We start from the raw sequence: 22,634 nt of genomic DNA, 5'->3' as shown, positions 1-22,634 counted from the left end.
GATGACACCAGAGACAGATTAAGAGGAGGGAGAGAAGGAAGGAAAGAAAGATATTGCTATCTCCCCAACATCAAATGCAACTTGACCAAAGCATGTCAAATATTTCATTTTAGTCATTAGTTCAATCAAGTTTTGTCTTGAATGTCATTCTGTGCTGCACAAAATTTGGTATTTTGACCACTTGTAAAATCAAAGCAGCATATTTAGCTGTAGCTCAAGAGCCTGGAAGTACACCTTTCCTTCTGAAATAAATCCATTCAGCCCTGTAGACTGTGCCCATTAGTGGCCACAGAAGTAGAAGACAGAACCCTTTTACTCTCTGTATGGGCAGAGGGCAGGCACTTTATAAATGAATGGAGAAGCCTATGTCAGCTTCAGAAAAGGAAACAAAAGAACCAGAAGAGCAATGGAGAAATAGACTGTCAAGGGAAACTGCTAAAAGATTAACTGTAGTTTCCCATTGCTTATTTTGTCTGTTGTGGTTTTGTTGTTGTTGTTTGTTTGTTTCTTGTAGTTAGACAACTGGATTCCTGTAGTAATAGATCTTTTTTTTCCCTCCTTTTTAAAGAAATAATTTTAAGGGTCTATCAAAAATATACCAAGGTAAATAATGTCTCCTTTTATGAAAGTAGTTTAGCTTTCAGACTGTGTATGTGTCAGAGGAAGAAGTTGTGTCTGTAGAAGGAGAGAACACTTTCATCGAAAGATGGCATGGCTGTCCTTGCATGACTGTTGTCTGGTTCATTGATCTGACTTTCTTAAGTTCAAAATTTACACATCTGAGAATTCTTCTGCACCTCAAAATATAGAAACCTTCAAAGATTGAGTTGATGTTTGCTTCATGGGTTTAAACCTCTCAGCATGAACAGCATTTCATGGGAGTGTGGAGGAGGAGGAGAACAGAGGCTGAATCTTTCTAACAGTGATGAACCTGCCTCTGTGGTTCGGCTTTGAAACCCTTGGACTTTGGGAAAGTTCAGAACTAAACTTGCCTGCTCAGATTCTTCCACCAAATAAAAATTAATGTTATGTTTCAGAACAGTGCTGGAAGCTGATACAAGAGCCTGCTCTGTTAATGGTCATTATTTGATTCCTCCTGACTCTGCTCATTTATTAAAGGAGATGAAATTTAATTAAGATTTAGTCTCAACCTATCTGTAATTTACATAGAGGTTCTAGCAAACTTTACTAATATGCAGAGTTTGCAGTGAAGGTCCAGTTTTTCCTCTAGGTTTCTCTGCTTGGCTTTCATCCTGGCTGTTAGGTAAAATTAAGGCCCAGAAAATCAGATTATTACTTCCCAAGGGGCAGGACTGATAAGCAGCACATGATTGTTGATCTGCTTGCTACCAGGTGTTGGTGGTGTTTGAGGTGCTGCTAGGTGCAAAGCCAATTTGTTAACAATTAGTGCTCATTAGAATCATTTCCTGTTATCGATTTTAAATGTTTGACAAAGCACTTTTAGGAACTGCACAAAAAAAAATAGTAGCTGTATATCAGTGCTTAGTAATTACAACTCTTTAGGGCCCAGTGTCAATCTTAACTAACTGTTTTCATTGGTTTCCAAGTAATTATTTCAGCTTTGGGTCCCACCTGCTATCCCCTCCAGGTTTGAAGATGCTTTGAAACAAGGACATAGTTCTTGATTAAAAGAGTTGCTGAGAAAGGAGTGATAAAACAAAAGCGACTTTTTTATTTTCAGTCTTGGTTTGTTATAGCTTGCGCTTTTTACCTTGCATAGCTACCAATGGATTATATGATACACAATATAGGAATTAATGTCAGGCTGGAATTAAGTACGATTTTCATTGGCCTTAACATTTCACATGTGGGTTTGATTTTAAATACATCCTTGCCTTTATACATACATTGAGAATTGTGGAGCCATTAAAATCTAATTTACAAATTGTAAAATTAGATATAGTGGTATGTTATAATAAAAGCTTTGATATCTAGGAGTCCAATAGAGTATATCTGTTGAGCTTCTTGAAATTTGGGCTATAACTACTATTAATTTGTTTTACATGTCAGAAGAGACTTGAATGCAAGATTATTTAATAAACAGTACAATGTATGTATATATGTAAAAAGCACCTGATCAGGCACACCTGCATTTTCACATATACCGAATGTGTATAATGAGTTGTTATAGGCTCATGCCTTTTTTGGGTACACTAGAATTTTGGCTAAATTTGGCAGTGTCAAAGGTGAAGCTAGAAGTATATCCATCTGGGTTAATTTTCTCTCATTCCTTCTTTGCTTTAAATTTTTAGCAGCAGCAGCTCAGGTTTCACAAGCACTCTCCTAAAATGCTTGCAAATATTTTAAATGTATTCTGTGATCCCTGTTGCACAAGGTGGAGACCTAACATGAAGCTTGGCTCGTGCCTTTTGCCACCCCCATTCATGAATTATCTCACAATTACAGTAAAAATTAAGGTGAGTGTAGGTGAAATACATGAGGCTTAGTCCCTCTAACCTTAATAAACAGAGATGGCGTTGATACGAGTGAATTTTGTTTAACCACAGTACATTTGCTTCTTAATTAGTGAATATTCATCTGTCATCAGCAGCAGCTATGACACCCCTCCCCGCTAACATGTTCTGTCATAAATAATCAATGAGAGGCTATTAATATTCATGAGTGAGAATCTGTGTAGTCATGTGCACTGATGCAGAGACAGGGGGAGTGTTGCCATGAACTGAGTCGAAACTCTGTGTGTGTGTATACGTGAGTGTAAGATAGTTAGGGAAAGGGAAGAAGAGCATGCTGCTACACACTGCCCTGCCTTGTGCTTCCAGCTAACAGTGGCGTGCCTGGTTTCGGGGCTGGAGTGACTGATGAAAAACAGTAGTCAAGTCTGGAGGGTGATTCCCTGTCAGTGCATTTGCCTTTCAGTGCTGGGGAAATTAGAGGCTTTGCTCTTGTGTTGCTTATTAGGATGGGCTGCAATCTGTGCACTTTTCAGAAGAGAGAAGAGCACTACAAACTGCTCTATGAAGTTTCACAGGTGAGTGCAGAGGATATTACCAGAATCTCCAGAGTAAAAATGTGTGTTCTTTACAGAGTAAGTAGAGATGCTTTTGTTTTGCCTTGCCTTTTTTTTTTTTTTTTTTTTTTTTTTTTTTTTTTTTTCCCTTTGCAAAATTGCCAGCTAAGTTGTTGGGGGGTTGGGGTGGTTATTATTAGTATTTTGGGTGCCTGTTGTTTTCTGCTCGTTTGCCACTCCCCCTTCAGATGACTTCCTGTGGGATTCTTTTAACATTTTTGTGCATCTTCTGCCAAGATGTCAGTCATATAGCAGCAGTCTCACTGAACCGTATCGGTGATGTTTTCAGGGAGCCTTTGGCTTTGGTAATAAGACTGATTTCAGATAAGTTGCCCTGCTGCCTCCTCCGAATGCATTAAGTCTGTGATCTCAGACATTTCTAAGTTAAGGAACAAAGTTTTTATGGCATATCTGTGCTGGCCAAGAAGTCTGTTAAATTTGCAGATTGATTAACTAAAATTGAAATGATTCTGAAATGTGCTTGTCACATTTATCAGGTACTGAGTACAACAGGGTTTCCATGGGTGAGGTGTGCTGCTTGTTCATTCACTGTGTGTGTGTTATTTCTGCTTACTACTAGACAAAGATCTTAATCCTATCTAGATATTTTGGTGTCTCTTTCAGCATCGTAGCAGTATGAGTAGCAATGTAGCAGTGTGCTGCTAACGTGTTCCCAGCTCCTTCAGAATAAGATGAGAAAAGACGAAACAAGCACTTACCATAATAGCCCATAATTTTTGCTCACATCCTATTGAATCAGTATTTGATTTGCAGCTTTTTGTTTGGTTTTTCCTCTTGGCACAGCAGACCCTCGCATACTGAAGTTTAGTGCCTGTCAGCATCTGTTCTCTCCCTCTCTATAATTTGTCCTGGCTTTGACACATTGCCATTGACGGAGGCTGAAGGCTTGCAGTTTTGGACTGCTCTGCTGCTGACAGGCAGCGTGGAGGAGAAAAAAACAGCTTACGGTGTTGGTGGTCTATTGGCACAGCAGCAGCTAAGTGCCCATTGCCGACTGGTTCCCTCCGAGTTCCTCCTGACGTGATTCATTTCACAGTGGGCTAATTACAAAGTGGATTCTCTACACATGAAGCAGCCTCCTCAGTTGTGGTGTTAATGCACATTTTCATGGTAATGTGATCAGAGCCTCATTAGCCAGTTTCCAAAATGATCCTCTGCATTAATTAAATATAAAAATGACTCTTTTTATCACCATAGAGAGGAAGAAGAAGATTAACATTGTTAATTACCACTGGGGGTGATACCTCTGCATCATTTTTTATGATAGAACCAGCAGGCATATTCAGTCCTAAAAGAGTGTCCGTTTGCAGGTAACCTGCCCATTGCTTTGCCTGGTAAAGACGGTCTCTAGGTGGAACACTTCCCTTTAGTTCAATAGTTAGTCGTAATCCCATCATCATGTTTTCTTACAGCTATAGCACGGGAAAAGCGTAGCAGCACATTTCCCACTCCTCCCTTTCCCCCTCCCTAGCTCTGGATTGCCAAACTGATCTGAAAGTGTAAAATGGAGAGAGTGGAGTAGCTCGGTGTCTGCTTTTCTGTGCCAGGGAATAAAAAATGCAGGTTGTGCTGTGAAGGGGATTAGACATCTCTTAAAGTGCTGTATGTGTGTAGGGAAAAAAGGGGCTGTGCCTGGCTTATAGTGAATGCATTTTCAAAATATTCCTTGCAGTAATGTTGCATAGTAATAAATACTATTGAATTGATCAGCAAACCCAAAGGTGGGGTTGAGAGATTCTAGAGAAATTATTCCCTTTATCTGTTATCTTCTCTGCTGTTGAGTTGGAGTGTATATGTGGATGTGAACAACCGAGGTGCAAAATGAACTAATGCTTTCACTTTTTACTCTGGTGCTTGCCAGATAAAGTGTAATCCCTGTGAGGATCTGAGCAAGTTTCCTTGGGGAGTTGAAATACAGTGAGCCTCGTGCTGCATCTTGTGCTGTTAAGGAAATGTCACTGATAAGGTGCAGAAGGAGAGCAGAGAAATGACTTAGTGTGCTCGGTGCCAGATCATGTGTTCATCTGTAAACTCATCCCTATCTTTGTTTCAGTGTCTGCAGGTCAGAGCCCAAAGGATACTGAGCATGTTTTTAACCAGGTGCTACAGTAGAGATCGGGTAATATCTTGCACTATAACTGCTTCTGTGTACAATAATGATTTGCTGCTATGGGGGGAGCAGGAGTAGAATATGATAAATTAAATTAAACTAAGGCCAGGCATTACTACTTGATTTGCAAATCCATTTTTAACTCTCCAGTCCTGTAATTCCTATACCACAGCTTTAGCTCTTTCATCTGCATGATTTCTGGAGAGCCTGGGACAAGTCAGCCTGTCAGGGACATGAACTGACTGAGGATGAGCTGTGGCTCACTAGAATATGTGGATCAGATTGATTAATTTATATTCATATAAGGAAGCAATCCTAGCCTCATCTCTCACCTTTCCCATGGTAGGCTACCTGATCTTGTGGGTGGTCTGTGCACTCACATACTTAAAAGTACAGTAAACAAAGAAAAGCATGTTTGCAGAGGAAAATTATGCCAGCGTTTACAGTGAGGCATGTTTTATGCTACTGTTTGTAGTGAGGTCAAATTCAGCACTGAAGAGATTTTTCTTGTAGAGCTGCTGGGAAATGAAGACATCGTTAGAATATGTATAATTCCTCTCTCTTTCACCCACCCCTTTCCTTCAGGTTCTTTTGCCTTTCACTGAGATAACAGTTCAGAGACCATAGAGGCCCTCTCCAAAACGAGCAGCTGCTTGCGTGATGGAGACTTTTGTTTTGATAAGTGTGTCTTGCACATGCAGATTAAGATTAAAACAAAAATCAAATAGTCATGTTTTAAGAATGAAAGGTTTTGACATACCGCTAGGTGTTGAAAGACTCTTGTTGCTTCTGAGTGCCTCTTCACCTGTCCTCAGGACATGAGGCTGGATCAGCTTTACTTTTTGACTTCACTGTGAGAAGGTATCAGCCATAGCATCCCCCTAAGTCCTCTTTTCCATATGCCGGCCAGTGGAGAAATGGAACATGTCTCAGTTTGAACTTTATGTCCCTACATGGTACTTAATGGGGCACTTTACGATTATTTCGTGTGCTGTATAAGAAGGCTTGACCTAACGAGTGTGCAGCTAGGAAGTTTATGTCAAGTTACTTAGAGAAGGTGGGACCCAGTGTGCACTCATGTTCATTAGGATCAGACCTCTGCCACTCTCAGCTGGTTTTATCTTGCACTGCTGGTGTGAAAGAAGTAAGTTTAAGTCCTTTGTTAGCTGCATGATGAGGACTCCTTCAGTTTAGCGGAAAGGATAATAGATTGGAGGGAATGAAAGTGAAGCACCATCTGATCAATTGTCAACAGTGATCTTCAACAACCTTTTGTGAGACTCAAGGAAATACAATTTTTTCACAGAATTCTGTGGGTATCTTATGGAAATAATTTCTGTCTGCTGGATTTTTTTGTGCTTTTTTTTTCAAAATGTGAAGTTAATCCTGAGAAAGAGGGGAGGAAGAGAGAAGAATGCAGTGCTTTTGGAGATCAACCAAAGATCAGTGTGAACTTTTTTGAGTTACATGTTAAGAAGGAGTCCTGGCTCAGGTAAGCTTAGAATTGGAAGGGAGAAAGGAGAAAAGCTAGAAGGGTAAACACAGGCAGTCTGGGATGGCTCACAGTCAGTGGTTGAGCTGGGATTAAAACTAGAATGTTGCACATTTATATTTTGCATTTGACCTGAGATGATAGTAGAGTCTGCTTGCAGCATTTTTAAATCCTCTGAAGCCTGATTATGCAGTTTTCTTCTCATGTTGGTTTCCATAATTAGCATACAGCTCAAATTTTCACCAGTTCAGAGTTCTGATTTTATGTTCATTTTGATATCCCTTGGGCTACTGGAAGTACTGAGTTTTAGTGGTACATCTCTTCAGATTCAAAGGTGTTCGCAAGAGAGACATCAAGCCTGCCCATTGAAACAGCAGAGGCACTTCTGTCTTTTTCAGGAGATGCTGTTTATAGCTAGCCTTGACATAAGAAGACAGGGGGCCAAGGAGTGTTCCTTGTTGCTGGGACCTGCTTTCTCTGGTATTGAAGAAGTTTGGGTTTATTCAGAAGATTAAATAGACTAGATGATGTGATTTTTATTTTACTTCTGAACCAACATCCTGCCACTAGTATTCATTTTTGGTACTTAACACCCATGCATGTTATTTACATGGTAACTCCTTAGTGTGGTGTTTGCCATTACCTCTCATTCTTTTCTAGAAATACCTGCTGGCAGTTTTGTGTCACCTTTGTTTGCTGTATATCAGTGCCACCTCAAAATGCTCCTCATGAATTTCTCTAGCAAGGGGAAAGTACTATCTTGTACTGCATCAGCACAAACACATTTTGGGGTCCATTTATATCTAAGTTCTATTTTTAACAGAAGTTCTGTGGCAGGACACTTTCACCTCTAGAGAATATGAAAGAAGAAAATTCTAAATTTAATTGTCTGCAAATTAGTTGAATTATCTGAATATAATTAAATTGGTAGCAAAAGTAGATCTGGTTTGATCTTACTGCATTTCCTAGCTTTTTCTTCTTGCTCCTCTCTAAATTTTTAAACAACTGAAAACCTTCTGATTCTTATTTTTTTTCTAAACAGCTCTTCTGAATACTGATTTATCTCTTTAAAAAGTTCAAAAATAAATTCTGAGGTGATGGACTCAACAAACTTGTAGAAGTACTGTTTCAGTTTAACTGAACAATTTTAGAGCTCTGCTCTATGTAATTCCCCTCAAAGCTACACTGTCTCATATTAGTAGGGCAATGTATTTATGGTAGAAATATAATCAAGTAAAGCTTTTCATACGTTTCGAGCCATGCCCTAGAAACTTGCTTGGAATTTCCTTGAAGAACCTCTGCTGAACTGAAAAGGCTTTAAAAACAGAGTTCATAAAAGTTGACTTCTCCTACAGATAAGAGATCATCTTTGTGGTTAGCAGGCACCATTCCCGATTCTTCTGTTTCCTTGCTTATTTACTTTACACTGATAATTGAACAGCATTCATCTAAATAACAAATCCCATTGCCATAACATTTCTGTAGGCTGTACTCAAAAAGAGACACCAGTATTGTGGCATTGCTAAGAGCTGAGCTCTTGCTCCTGGTGGAGGAGCTCACTGTCCCATGCTGGGTTCTGGTCCATGTACCTGGAGTACATTGGATGCCCAGCAGTAACTGTCCCCAGAGCCCCAGGCACCCACACCTCAGCTCTGTGCTTTGGAGTCACCACAAGCCAGCTGCTTAAAAGAGAAGATAAGTCTGAAAGACTACCTCTTGTCTGGATTTAGGCTCTCACTACAGAGCTGTTTTTAGGTGTGAAGGCTCTCTGAGGAGTCCTGGAGTATTGTGCCATGGGGTTTAGGGTCTGGGGATATCTAGATACTTAAAATAACCAGCTCTGGCCACCTGGACAGATGGTGGCTGTTGGGAAGACACCCATGAATACAACTAGGCATGTAAGGAAGTCATCTGATTTCCTAAAAACCTAAGGATTTAGGGGATCAGTCTTTTGAACATGACATCTGAATTATATGCTTAAGTACCTAAGTGTTATTTTGGATCTCATGCCAACTGCCTTTGATAAGATGCTTTTTTTTTTTTCTGATAAAATCCAGGAAGCTCTGAAATGTTGCCACTGACGTCGCCAGGGCCACGCTTTCCTTTTCTGTCCTTGTTTACTGTCTTGTAAAAGGCATATAGTTCCTGTGCATACCTCAAGAGGAAGGATAAAGAAAGAGTCCTGAGATAAGAAAGCAGACAATAGTATGTAAGATAAGAATTCAGAGGATGAATACAACAGAGGCAGCTATAAAAAGCCATACCGAGATTGTATCAATAATCTGCAGGGATATGCAATGCCATAAAAAATAAAAAAAAAGTGGTTGAGGTACTGAATAGCATTATTTTCTCTGTCATTTTGCTGTTCCTTGCATCTTGAATTTAACAACGAGGATTAAGGATTCTTTTAATGATCAGATTTTTATACATTTTTTACAGAGCTATCCTTTCTTGAGGCTTGCTTTCTGATGTGATTTGGTATGGGTATAATCCTCAGGCCTAAGGCAAAACATATCGTAGTGTGAGTTTTATACATCAGTGATGTGATGAAGCCAATCATGCTACCTTGAGTATTCACAGACTAATAACCACCACAGAAGCATATTTTGGGGGTTCAGTATTTTTGCTTTGTGGTTCATTGAAGGGGAGGGGCATTAAAAAGTCAGTCAAATACTCTGCCAACTATATGTTATGAGATAATTGACAGTAGGTTGTTTTACCAGTTTTCTCTCAAGAGCTGAGAGCTTAATGGAGACATGTACAGCAGGCAGTTTTTTCTACCTCTAGGGATTTGGTGAGGTCTTGTAAAAATAATTTTTTAAAAATCTGAAAATTACTTGGATCTTTGGCTTTAAGGCTGTTTATCATCAGAATGTGTTTAAAGGACATGAACTTTTTGCAATAGTACTTGCTTTTTTGTCCACCCCATAACGTTGAACCACTGGATAATTTCAACCACAAAAGTTTTTCTTATCTTCTAGTTTTATGCAAAGGATTTTGATTATACTCTTAGGTAGATTTTTTTTTTTTTCCAAAGAGCAAGAGGATTTCCTAGACTACAGACATCACCTCAAAATATCAAGACATGAAAGAATTTAAAAACATAGATGAGACTGTTATAGACTTTGTGGTTGCAGTGAAAGCAGTTACTTTCTATTTTGTGTGCAATAAGCTTTTAATTTGTTTTACTTTGTTCAATAACTGTAATAAAAACAGTCTGTTAAGAGAGGATATTAGATCAGTAACTGTTAAAAGGTTATCTATGATTTTTTTTATAATAAGCAGTGGTTCAGAAAGAGAATTCCACAAATACTTCCATGCTATGGACTGAACCTAGAAATGGAATTGCAGTGTCTTCATATAACACACTGTGAACTCTCTCTTATAGTTATTTATATTTTATATTTTAGTTTAAAATACTGGTATGGACAGGCAGAGGACAGCATGGCTGTTTGGCCATTTCTACATGACAAGATGATGTAGACTTGCATCACCCTCACTGTTGTGGGTTTTTATTGTTTCACTTTGAGGAAGTAAGGAAATTCTACATATCCTTCTCTCAGGTAGAAATAATAATTCATTCCTTTCCTCCAGGATGAAGGTTAGGGTTTTTTTGTTTGGTTGGTTGTTTTTTTTTAACCAACAGAAGAAAACCCTGATAATCAACAAAATGAAGCAAAACAAATATTTGTTTTCTTTTTTTTTGTTTTGTGGTCTGATTGCATACAGTAGCAGTTTATTCCCTAGAGATTTTGGCCACAAAGTTTGACCTCTGAAACAACACGAGTACAGTGGAATGAGTAATATTCCAAATTATCACATCATATGTAGAATTCCTGTGCTTCATGTGTGTTAATGTCAGAGTTGAACCTGAGAGGACTCAGTCTTCAAGAGTCTACAAACATCCTTAATTTGTCTAGATACAACTCTATTTTTTGTGCTCTTCACCCAGCTGGAGAATTTATTCTGTTTTGTTTCATATCTCTTAGTATTTGAGGGGTTTGTTGTTTGTTGGTTTGTTTGGTGGTTTGTTGTTTGGTTTTTTTTTTCCCTAGCTCCTGGAATCATACTGTTTTGAAAAAAACACACTTTTCATTAAAAGAAACAGTGAGAAAAGTTTGCAAATATCAGATTTACTTTACAGTTTAGGAGATTTGAAGGGAATTGAGATAAACGTGGAAGATAATGTTTAGAAACAGTCTAAGTTCTTGAGGGTTTGGTATTCTTCATGTCTAGGGTAGGCATCGTTGCTTGAGAGGTGAGGCTGAGACCCAGCCACATAGTGATATCAGCTGTGCGCGGGCCTGAGGAGGAGGAAAATGTTTGGCTCTGGATTTTCAGGGCTTGTCCACAGACTTCAGTGCCAACAGGAGCCAGCCATGGCTGTGTCATCACGTCATGGCACGCTTGAGACACCCCCCCAGTTTCTGGCTAGGATTGCAGGTTCTGAACCTGCAGACATGCCTTCAGGGACCATCCTGCTTGCAAATGTCAGTGCAACTTCTGTGTCTATGTGCAGCAAACTGATGAGGCTCCTGGGAAAGATCCACAGACTTACTAGGTGTTCAGCTGCTCTCTAGTGTCAGAAAGATTATGAGCTGCAGTGCCCGGACCTGTGTCGTGAGGGCCAGGAGGAGCATGGAAATGGGTGAACTTCACTAAATCCTTATGAGGACTGAACAATTGAAATAATCACATAAAAGGGTAATCTTTGGTTACCTGTGGTATAGCAGAACAATTGACTGACCTATTTAATATGTTTGATTGTATTTGTAATGTGCTTTTTGCATATTATAGTGATGGATTTGCACGGAGAGCTGCTCAGGGAATAATCATTATTCAGAGCTTCGACTTCCTCATGGCTAGAAAGTGAAGTATTCAGATTCCTCATGATATCTATGGACACATAACCTGCTAGCTCAAAACAAATTTTAATGGCAAGAAAAGATGGAAGAAAATGTCAATTATTAGTTAAAGTTAAGCATTTGGAATGTGTTCTCAGAGATCAGGGTTACTAAAAGTTGGGGTGGCATCTCTCACTGAAGTATGATTTTATGCATATGTTAAATTTAATTTGCCATGTGATATGCTATTACAGTCAGGAAAGACACAGACTCATAAGGTTGTAAGTGGAGAATTCCAGAAAGTGCGTGTGGTGTCTGCATTGTTTTTCTGTGAGGAATAGAATTCCATCAAAACCAAAATGCTTCATCGAAAAATTAAATTTAATTAAAGCGTGGTCTTAGAGGAAAAACATGGGAAAGACATTTGCAGAAATGTCTGAACATTATTTATATATCAACACAGTGAAATACTTAAGATTATAAACTTTTGAAACATCTTGTATTCCGTAGTTTTTTTTAAAGTGTGTTATTTTGTTTAATAGAAAATTTGGAGGCCAAAACTGAGTAATGTGTTATTTTATCTTAAAATGTTTTGCTTTTCCAGAGTTGGGTGTACTGTTTGTGAAGTCTAAAACCTTCTCCTGATGTGGAATTTCCATCCTCTCTGTATTTCCCATTCTGAGATATGTGACTCACTGTGGGAAGCTCCTCCCTGTATATAATGTTCTTTACCTTTCTCTCACTTCTTGTAGAGATTTTGTTAGGGAGCAATCTCCTATCTTGAAGAAGAGAAGGAAAGTATATATAGCAAGAAGTGTTTGTCTAAACAGCTTCCAACAAAGTACTTGTCAGAAAAAGAATACATCATCACCTTCACAGTGTATGTTGTGATGTCAGAGAGGAATGTTGCCCTGTTTAAGAGAATTTGCCAAAAGCTGACATTTTGTTTTCTGGATATTGCTCGCCACTGGATGGGTGATTGTGGTGTATTGAGGCCTAGGGCTTATTTAGTGCGGCAGTGGGACTTGGAGGTTTGGATCTAATTTCTTCTCTTGTGGGTATATTTGAAGAAGTCCTGGTTTCTGTTTTTTTCCCTTTCAGGTATAAAGTTCTGTATTATTTAAAGCTTTAAAGATTAACTGGAGAGATTTCAGTAAATGGCTAATGAAGAAGGCCGAATAGTATTTTCTAATAATGATGATGGTGATCACAATAAGCATGGTAAAATGCTAGATCAATCCACTTAGCAATTATTAGTAAAGTTATAACACAAGTGGATCATTAGAGTAGAGTGTAGATCTGCCTGCATTTCCCAGCAGCTCTGGAGTCCCACACTTCCTCAAAGTCCATAAAGGGTTGGTTTGTTTGTTGGATGTCTGTTTTTCCCTTCGCTGTACACCAAAGGTCAATTTCAGTGGGAATTTTCTTTGCAATTTCCCCAGAACCTCTTCTCCAATAACTAAGGGAACGTATTGCTTTTTAATTAATATATTTTATTGTATTGTGCAAATTAGAGGCTTTTTAGTATGGAACAATTTCTAAATATTCATTTATTGGTACTACTTTCTTCAGGTACTAGTAAAAGTAGGGGATTTTTGCTACTTGTTCATCAGTACTGGACTCCTGTTGCTGTAAATAAGTTCAGCATAGCTATAAAGTCTCCTCACTCTTATGAGCATAGTATATTTAAAATCTCAGGTGTGAATCTTACTAAAGCATTTCAAACCCTCTTGATGAAGTAGTTTTAAGATCTTAATACAGGAGGTTGTTCCCATTTATCTCCAAATGACCTCTTTGTGCACAGATTTACATATTTCCTTGAATTAAGAATGTAATTTGGTCATGTTCAGTAGGAGAATGTCTTTGAAAGTCCGACCTGTGGGAACATGATGAATAGTGACAGGGAAAGGATTTTGCCCAGTGAGAATACCAAATTATGTAGCACTGTAGTTTCACTTACTAAATATTGTCCAGGCTCTATTGTTGAACCCTATGCTGCCAGTGTCACTTTGTCAGGATGTTTTCTGTCCTGTGACTAGTAGCTTCAAATGTACTCATCCATCTTCTTGTCCCATTACATTTCATGTGACTGATGTTCTGCACCCATTAAAATTGATGGGAAAGAACAAAGAGAAGAAAAATGCGCCCTTCAACTGATTATGCCTTTGAAAGAGCGAATGAGACTCTATTGCTATCTAGGGTAAATTGAACATTTATTTCTAACTATATTACTTAACTTTTATTAATCCTTATTAGCAGTAGATGCCTTATTTTGTTATTTTGGTATTATGTTGAGAGCAGTAAGTTTATATCAGTATTTTCTCCTTTAATTTTGTGACAATAAGTGAGCATACAGACTCCTTTAGATATATCGGCTGCCTCTGGTAATCTTGCCCATGAGATATTGTTAGTATGCCTGAATACCCTCTCAGGGAAGGATGGAGGCATGTTTAACAAGCTCAGACCTTTCCTCTGAGGAAGGACCCACAGGGCTTTGCTCAGCCACAGCTTCTCTGTGCTGAAAGAGCACTTGTGTGGGATGTCACAAGGTTCTGCTTGGTGGTAAGGGCTTGCTCACTCATGCCAAGTTCTTCAGGGCAATTGAAGGGAGACTAGAAATAGTAGTATTGGCTTTGTCTTCTTTTCACAGGTACAGATGGCTTCTCAGAGTGCTAGTCCAATGATTCAGAGTTAGATGAGGGCCATTAGCCAGCTGAACAGAGAGGATAGATGTCATATTTACTGACAACCAAAGACATAACATAGGAAAATCAAAAGGGAAGGCTCCTGAGTGATTGGTAGGTCTGATTTTTTTATAGCTTATATGACAGCCTTCTCAATTCAGCAGCAACCATTCTTTCCCATTTGTTCATAATATGAGAGTGTCATTTCTTTTTTTCGAATTTGGTCTTTGACCATGGGCATTTGTGTGCCCCCAAAATGCAACATAATGGTCCTCTTTAGGCTCCCTGATGTTCTTGTAGAAACTTGAGCAAATGCTGAAGGCAGCTGTTCACTTTCCTAGTGGTACTTGTATGCATTAATTTCCATACAAAGTTCAAATATGTTCTGGATTTGTAAAACTTTATGGCAGAATCTGGGTTTCTTAGACTTTGTCTTGAAGTAAATGCTCTGTCTTGGCAGTTCAGGCTTAGCTGGTGCTCTAAAGTTCCCAAAGTTTGTTTGGCTTGAGGGCTGGGAAATGCTGCAGAGCTCCCAGTCTTGAGATACTGTTTTCTACACCATTATGTATAATTATTTGAGCTTGCTGATAGGCTTCAAGGCCTGTTGCTTTGTCCAATGTTTTTCTCAGGCTGGAGATGGTGTAATATGAAGTAGATAATATTCTTATGACGGCAGTGGATTCACTGGGGTTATTATTTATCCATATTTTAAAGACAATTGCTTGCAGCTATAATTTGGGAAGAGGAGCTTGATTAAGATTAAAATAGGCAAATAATAATTTAAGAACCTTAATTTAGTGCTTTCTTTATGAGCACTCCTGCTCTCTTTAGTTGCTTACTTAACCTCCAGCTGAGAATGGATTCATTATTTTAAAGGAACATTCTTACAGATAATTAACTCCTGAAATGAGTGGAAGTTAGGCAAAAATATAATGAACTTTTAGTCAGGTCCTGCTTATGCAGGACAGTTCTGGACTATTCAAGCACATTGATACCCTTATCATTAGAGACACTTGAACAAGTAATCTGAGGGTAAATAGAGGCATAAACTTTATGTGCAGGGGTATATTGCCACTTTTTATTCTGTACTAAAATGACTTTGAGAAAAGGGACCGGGGGCAGAATGTACCCTGTATTTTATTTAGGACAAAAGTAAGCAACAGATGATGCTTTAAATTTACACCCCTGCAATGGTCATTTTTTCCCATGCGTATGTCTTCAGTGGAATATGAAAAAGGTGAGAGGTGGAATAGAAATCTTGGCTTACCCTTCTCGATTGTAATGACTGCAGCAGCTACTGGGAATAGGTCCCAACAAATAAATTCTGTTGCCAAAGAAAACCACTTCTTAAAACTCTGCAGAAAGGTCATCATTCAAATAATAGTGCTGTTAATTTCTAGCATGACTTGAGAGGGGATAGGTCTCAGCCTCCCACCTCCTCATACCGCCTCAGGAGACTTTAGTAGGGAGCTACTCTAAGCCTTGCATTACAGATTTTTCAGAAAAGCTGTTGTTCCCATGTTTTTTTATTTGGAAGATACTGAGAATTGCGTAGCTTTTGTTGCAGTGAGGAAAATGTGAATGCAAGAGGAGAGATGAGAAAATTGGATTTCCTTTTATTGAACAGGAACACTGTACAACGCTGACAGAATATTTACTCCTGTCTCTTTCTTCTAATTTGATTCCCTGACTACCATATCAATCTTTGTTCATTGGTGAAACAAAATTATAAAGTATCATAGCTGTTGCTGCTTGGACTTCAGCAACAACTAAAAGATGGGAATGAAAGATTTGAGGAATTCTATAAGATTTATTTTCAAATTCATCCAGAATTAAATGCACCAAGTGTACAAAGTGATGTGAGATGGCTTCCCAAGACATTTCAACCAAAAGGTCTTTTATGGTTCCTACTATTCTTCCTCTAGTGAGAGGGTTTGTATGGTATGGATGCGTTCAATACTAGTACGTATTGAATTATGATTGACTAGCTTGCTTTCCACTGCCCAGCACATATATAGTCATTTGAATAATACACATTTCACTGGCATTACTAATATGTACAGCAATGTGAGTAAAAGTTTACTGTTTGCAGTTAAAATACTGTGCATACTGTTGCAGTGGTAGGCTGCTTTTTTTCCTAGTGGACAGTTGTGACTTTTACCTTGCTATTAAAGAAGAAAATACAGAGTTGCATCAAGGAAGTTCACCTTGCCACCAGCCTGTGCAGAAGGAAGAGAGGATCGCCCTGGCCTCTTCTGAGCAGGACATGCCACCAGTTGCAGTAACAACAGGGTGCTCTCACAGTTTTGCTTCTGGGATCTGAGGATGATCTGTAAGCAAGCTAGTTACGTGGTTGCATTTGTAGAATAGGGCTGTACTGGTTATCCCTTTCCAGGTAGATAACTGTAGGCAGAGTAAAGTAAAAGATACACGGCTGAAGTTTCAGTTGCTATAAAATATTTTTTCCCTTTGTTATTTCAGGAATCTGTAGAACTGTGCTTACAGAAAGCAATATGCAAAATTAAACCTTTCAGTAAGGAGACTTCTATACTTTAAATGTAGTGGAGGCTTGTATTTACAGCAGGGAAAAGTCATGCTTCCTATAGATTGGCATTATGTTGGGCCCATTTGGAGAATAGAGGCAGAATTCATGTCTGGAGAGTATTTTCTGAGCGTGATGCTGGAAGCACAAGGTACTATTTGTTTCTAATTCTTAGAAACAAGTCTGTAGTTTTTGATCTATTTAGCATTCACAGAGCACCTGACACACTAAGATCTTTAAGTGCATTATATGCTGTGTAAATAAATTAGGAAGAAAATAATGTATTGGGGATAATCCGCTGACTAAAATTGCAGGGCGACATTTTTGATAGGACCTTGGTGAAGGTAAATTAATGGGAAATCCTTCAAACCTCTCTGTGAGAAGAGTGGTAATTTATATTTCATTCACAAACAGCTTCTAGAAAATACTACGTGACGCAGATAAATAAAGTCATCAGAATAAGATGATGCTAAAAATTCATAAATATGTTTACACTTGCAAGTGGCAAATGTTACAGCTTTCAGAGCTGAGAGTATATTCAGGAATATTGTCCATATGCCTGTATTGGCTGACAAAGTAACGCAGCTTGCGTTACTCTAAATGAACATTCAGAGATTGGAAACTTGCCGTTGTTTGAGAATTTAGACCTTACTTGCACCTGTCTACAGAGTATAAACTTCTGATAAACCTTTTAGCTCTAAGAAGCATTTCTTAAATTACAGATACTAAGCTCTTTCCACATTTCCAGTTAAATAGTTGCAGTAGTTTGGGTAGTATGAGCATAACAGGGTGAGATTTTCTTAATTTCTGTGAGCTGTTATTAAAAAAAACCCAAAAGTTTAGAGCTGTGGCTGTTTATCCAAGAGTATAAATAACTTTACAGATCAGGAAACTTTTTAATTTATTTTTTTAATCAAATATTACTTTTTATGCCTTTCTATATGTAACAGATTGATACTGGGAAACTGTGGAAGTCCTCCATCACCTATATACAGGCATGTGTAGAGAATACTCATTAAATTAACATTAGCTAAAGAAAAATGAAACTTCCGAGCCAATTACAGTTTACTGTTTAGACTGGAAAAAAAAAAAAGATCTTTGTTACAGAATATGCGATGACTTGAACAGGCAGTTCCATATAAAATTGAGAAGTTGCAAATGTCCTGCACTTGAGTGATGGTGTGCGTGTGATCTTAGTTCTGCTTCATTAGCCCCTAGTGAAGGAGTGGTAAATTTTTCCTATTTATACATCCTCTGTCAGGGGATCATAAACATAGCCTGACTAGTGCATGTTTTCACTGCAGCAGTTTCATTTATATATTTTTTGCAGCTTTGATAAATAGTTTATATTCCATTTGAATAAATTTTTCTTCTTTTCAAATATTCAGATAGGTATTAGCAGTGGTTAATTATGCACTCAGTACCTTTTGTAATAGAACTATCTGTCATTATGGCAAGCTTTTATGTTGTATTTGAGGGATTCAGTCTTCTCAGTAAAATATTGCTTTTGCAGTATGCATGGGAATGATCAATTTTATTTTCTGCTGATTTGATAATTTTCTACTAAAATTTAATCTTCTGTGCTGTGGAGTTTCTGGCCAATTGAAAGATTTTTTTCCTTCTGCTAATAGAATGTCTAATGCTTCAGCTTTTTGCTTCCTATGTCTGTAAGTATACCTTTATATTTTTCTGCACTATGATACATTTACATCTCCTTTCAAGGGTAAGAAATGTGCAGCTAGGTTGCGTTTTCTGTGTCATTCGCTAATTCAGCATAACAGGGATATAAACACATTTCCTTTTCCCTAGATGTTTCACCAGCGGTGATGTTTTCTGTAGGATGTACTGTGAAGTAAGCCACTGGACATACTACAGACATGACTAATACTGTATAGGTTAATAAGTAGTTTGTTCCACTCAGTATTTTTATACAGATACAAACTAGGTTGTTGGTCTTGGATAGAGTAAGTTTTGTAATCTCTGTATTGTTGCTTTTCTTGCTTTCAAGATTTGTCCAGGATTTTCAACGGCCCTATCAAGAGTTAGAAATTTGTCACAACTGAATTTCTAGCAGTTTCAACAATTTTCTTAGTGTTCTGTAGACCCTTCAGTCTTAAACCCTGTTAGATGCAGCCAACCAAATTTAAGTGGAAAGTGCTTTTTTTTTTGTGATACACTTGAGCAAGCTTTCCCAAAATGCTCTGCCTGACCTCCTACCACACCACAACCAACTGTAGGGATGAAGACGTTACATCTCCAGCTCCTGGCAGCTGACTGAAGGTGCCGGCAGGCATTTGGCACATTTTTCTGGTAATGGTCTATCAGTCCGAGAAAGAGACTGAAAAACTGAGCTTTGGATGGCCTTATACTCAGTGTTGAATTTTACATGATTGGAAAAAGATGAGGAAATTAGAGGAAAGAATCTTTGTAAATGACAGTTATTTAAAATACATAGCAGAGATAAACAGAGTCATGATTTAAGAGCTATCTTTCTTTATTATTGTTGTAAATGTCGGGATTCTCTACTACATTAGAACTGCTCTCCTAATCAAAGTAAGGTAAGGTATAAATGGGAACAAACTTGATAATAACAATAGATATTGTCAAAGTTTAGGAGAAGCTTTTGGAAACTGGTTGCTGATTTCTTACTATTGACTGTTCATAGAATCATAGAATCATTTAGGTTGGAAAGCACCTTTAAGATCTTTGAGTCCAACTGTTAACCTAACACTGCCAAGTCCACCACTAGACCACATCTTTTAAATACCTCCAGGGATGGTGACTCAATCACTTCCCTGGGCAGCCTGTTCCAATACTTGATAACCCTTTCACTGAAGAAATCTTTCCTAATATCCAATCTAAACCTCCCTGGCACAATTTGAGGCGATTTCCTCTTGTCCTATCATTTGTTACTTGGGAGAAGAGGCCAACACCCACCTCGCTACAACCTCCTTTCAGGTAGTTGTAGAGAGTGATAAGGACTCCTTTGAGCATCCTTTTCTCCAGGCTAAACAACCTCATTCCCTCAGCCACTTCTCATAAGACTTGTGCTCTAGACCCTTCACCAGCCATGTTGCTCTTCTTTGGACATGCTCTAGCAGCTCAATGTCTTTCTTGCAGTGAGGGCCCCAAAACTGAACACAGTATGAGAGGTATAACCTCACCAATGACGTGTACAGGGGGGCAATCACTTCCCTAGTCCTGCTGGCCACTCTATTTCTGACACAAGCCAGGATACTGTTGGCCTTCTTGGCCACCTGGGCACACTGCTGGCTCATATTCAGCTGGCTCTCCACCAACATCCCCAGGTCTTTTTTCACTGGGCAGCCTTGCCAGCCACTCTTCCCCAAGCCTGTAGCATTGCATGGGGCTGTTTTGTCCCAAGTGCAGGACCCAGCCCACAGCCTTGTTAAATCTCATACAGTTGGCCTCAGCCCATTGCTCCATCCTGTCCAGATCCCCCTCTAGAGCCTTCCTATCCTCAAGCAGATCAACACTCCCAACCAACCTGTTGTCACCTGCAAAGTTACTGAAGGTGCAGTTGATCCCCTTGTAGAGATCACTGATAAAGAACTGGTCCCAACACTGAGCCCTGGGGAACACTACTTGTGACCATCTACCAACTGGATTTAACTCTGTTCACCACAACCCTTTGGGCCCGGCCATCCAAACAGCTTTTTACCCAGCAAAGCGTGTGCCCATCCAAGCCATGAGCAGCCAGTTTCTCCAGGAGAATGCTGTGGGAAACAGTGTCAAAGGCCTTACTGAAGTCTAGGTAGACAACATCCACAGCTTTTCCCTCATCTATTGAACAGGTCACCTTGTCATAGAAGGAGATCAGGTTTGTCAGGCAGGACCTGACTTTCATAAACAGATGCTGACTGGGCCTGATCACCTGGTTGTCCTGTATGTGCTGCATGATGGCACTCAAGATGATCTGCTCCATGACCTTCCCCAGCACCAAGATCAGACTAACAGGCCTTTAGTTCTCTTGATCCTCCTTCTGGCCCTTCTTGTAGATGGGCGTCACATTTGCTAACTTCCAGTTAATTGAGACCTTTCCAGTTAGCCAGGATGGCTGTTAAATGATGAAAGTGGCTTGGTGAGCACTTCTGCCAGTTCCCTCAGTCCCCATGGGTGGATCCCATCTGGCCCCATAGACCTGTGTGTGTTTAAGTGGTGTAGCAGGTTGCTAACAATTTTCCCTTGAATTATGGGGGCTTCATTCTGCTCCCTGTCCCCGTCTTCCAGCTAAGGGGGCTGGGAACACAGGTAACAACTGGTCTTACTATTAAAGACTGACGTAAAGAAGGCATTAAGAACCTCAGCCTTTGTCACTATGTTTCATCCTGAAATTCAACCTTGTGAAGAATGAGAGAGATGAAGAGCTGTGTCTAAATTTTTTTTCTGATGTAGCAGAACCATCTTTGCCATGCAAGTCCCATGGCTTGCTCATCAGGCCAACCACTCCCATGGGGTGGGATGAGCAGTGAAATTTAAGGAAATAAGTGGTGGAGTGAGTTGGAAATTCTCCTATGCGAGGAGAAATTTCTTTGACTGTTACCATTGCAAGGCCTCTTTCTAATGGTGTATAACAAACCCCACAGTGAAGTTCATTATTTCTGACCTACTGTATTTCCAAACTCTTAACTTAGAATATAGAAAATTCACAGCTAAGGTTAATAGATGCCAATATAAACCATCAAAATGTTAATAGTTTTAATTGCCCATGAATGCGCACTCTTGCTTCATCAGTGCAAAACAAAATGAAGATTCAGGAAGGTGAAAGGGCTTATGGGAATTGGAAAGAACAGATGACCACAAACATGAGAGTTTCCAGTGAAAACCATCTGTCTCATGGTATTAAATATCTTCTATTTTCTTTGTCACACCGATGAATTCCTAGTATTCTGTTCCTCTTTCAGCCTTTGACTTCTACAAATCTTTATGTACTCTCCTTTTTCCAAAAACCATTTACAGGCACCTTGCACTTAGTTCATAAGGTATCTATAGATACATTGCACAGGGTGTGTAATAGTGCTGCTGTGGGTCTATTATCCTAACCATAGTATCAAAGCAGCTATCAGTCAAATAGAGTAAACTTGATCTGAGACAAGGAAGTAAAGGGAAAAAAGGTATACAGAAAGTTTTGCTCAAGGTCACACTGCAACACACACAGCAAAGTGAAATTTTGGCTTCCACCCTATGCGGAATATCCACTCTGCTGAAGATGAACAGACAAAATACAACTGGAGTTGTTTGGGGATTATGCCTTGTGATGTTACAGCAGCTCTTCAGGTAGAGAAAATATCTCTTGCCTGTGTTTTCACAGGGTAGATATATGTGCAAAAATAATTATGCTTGGATCAGCATATTTGCAGGTTAACAATCATCTGCTGATTATCTGCTGATTCTTGCAAAATAGAAAATCTGTTCTTATACAAACATTAATTATGGAATATCTGACAGAATCATTCCAAACTGGTTTAATTACACACAGGTTTTATGCCCTGTTTAACTGCATTTTATACTGAAGAAAGATTCAGACCAGTCCTCTTGCTAAAGCTCTTTTTACATCTTTACATTTGCTTTATGATTTAAACTGACTGGATTGTCCTGGATGCTTTGCCATTATGGTAGACATTTTTTTTAATAGCTCCCCAACATCTATTAATTACCATATTGGGATGAGCCTCCTGTATCACATCAAATGGATTGCATCTATTACATCCAGTAAAGTTGGTGTGTGACGGTTATTGATGGGGCCTCAACCATCCTGGTTTTATTAAGACCATTTTTACACCAAGGTTACAAGCTAGCAGTGCTATTATCTCTCCCCAAAATCCCTTGGCAGTTAGTACCACCAGCAGCAGTAGAAATTACAGAGGGATT

At 39.0% G+C, this 22,634-nt stretch overlaps 1 protein-coding gene across 3 annotated transcripts in view; it reads left to right on the top strand.

Annotated features, from left to right (window-relative positions):
* PDZRN4 (PDZ domain containing ring finger 4) overlaps nucleotides 1-22,634 on the top strand; it is a 264,767-nt gene that overhangs the window by 150,803 nt on the left and 91,330 nt on the right. The window contains exon 1 of one of the 3 annotated variants that reach the window (XM_026841009.1): nucleotides 2,755-3,010. The exons of the other annotated variants lie outside the window; for them this stretch is intronic. Coding sequence (XP_026696810.1) covers nucleotides 2,942-3,010 — 69 coding nt within the window. The 5' untranslated portion in view covers nucleotides 2,755-2,941. Of the gene's footprint in view, nucleotides 1-2,754; nucleotides 3,011-22,634 lie in introns of those variants that run through there. 3 annotated transcript variants of the gene reach the window in all.

The sequence above is a fragment of the Athene cunicularia genome (assembly GCF_003259725.1).
Source record: "Athene cunicularia isolate RWA chromosome 1 unlocalized genomic scaffold, athCun1 chr1_part2, whole genome shotgun sequence".
Lineage (NCBI taxonomy): Eukaryota > Metazoa > Chordata > Aves > Strigiformes > Strigidae > Athene > Athene cunicularia.
Note: the sequence above shows the minus strand (reverse complement) of the source record. Positions and strands in the feature narration are given on the sequence as shown.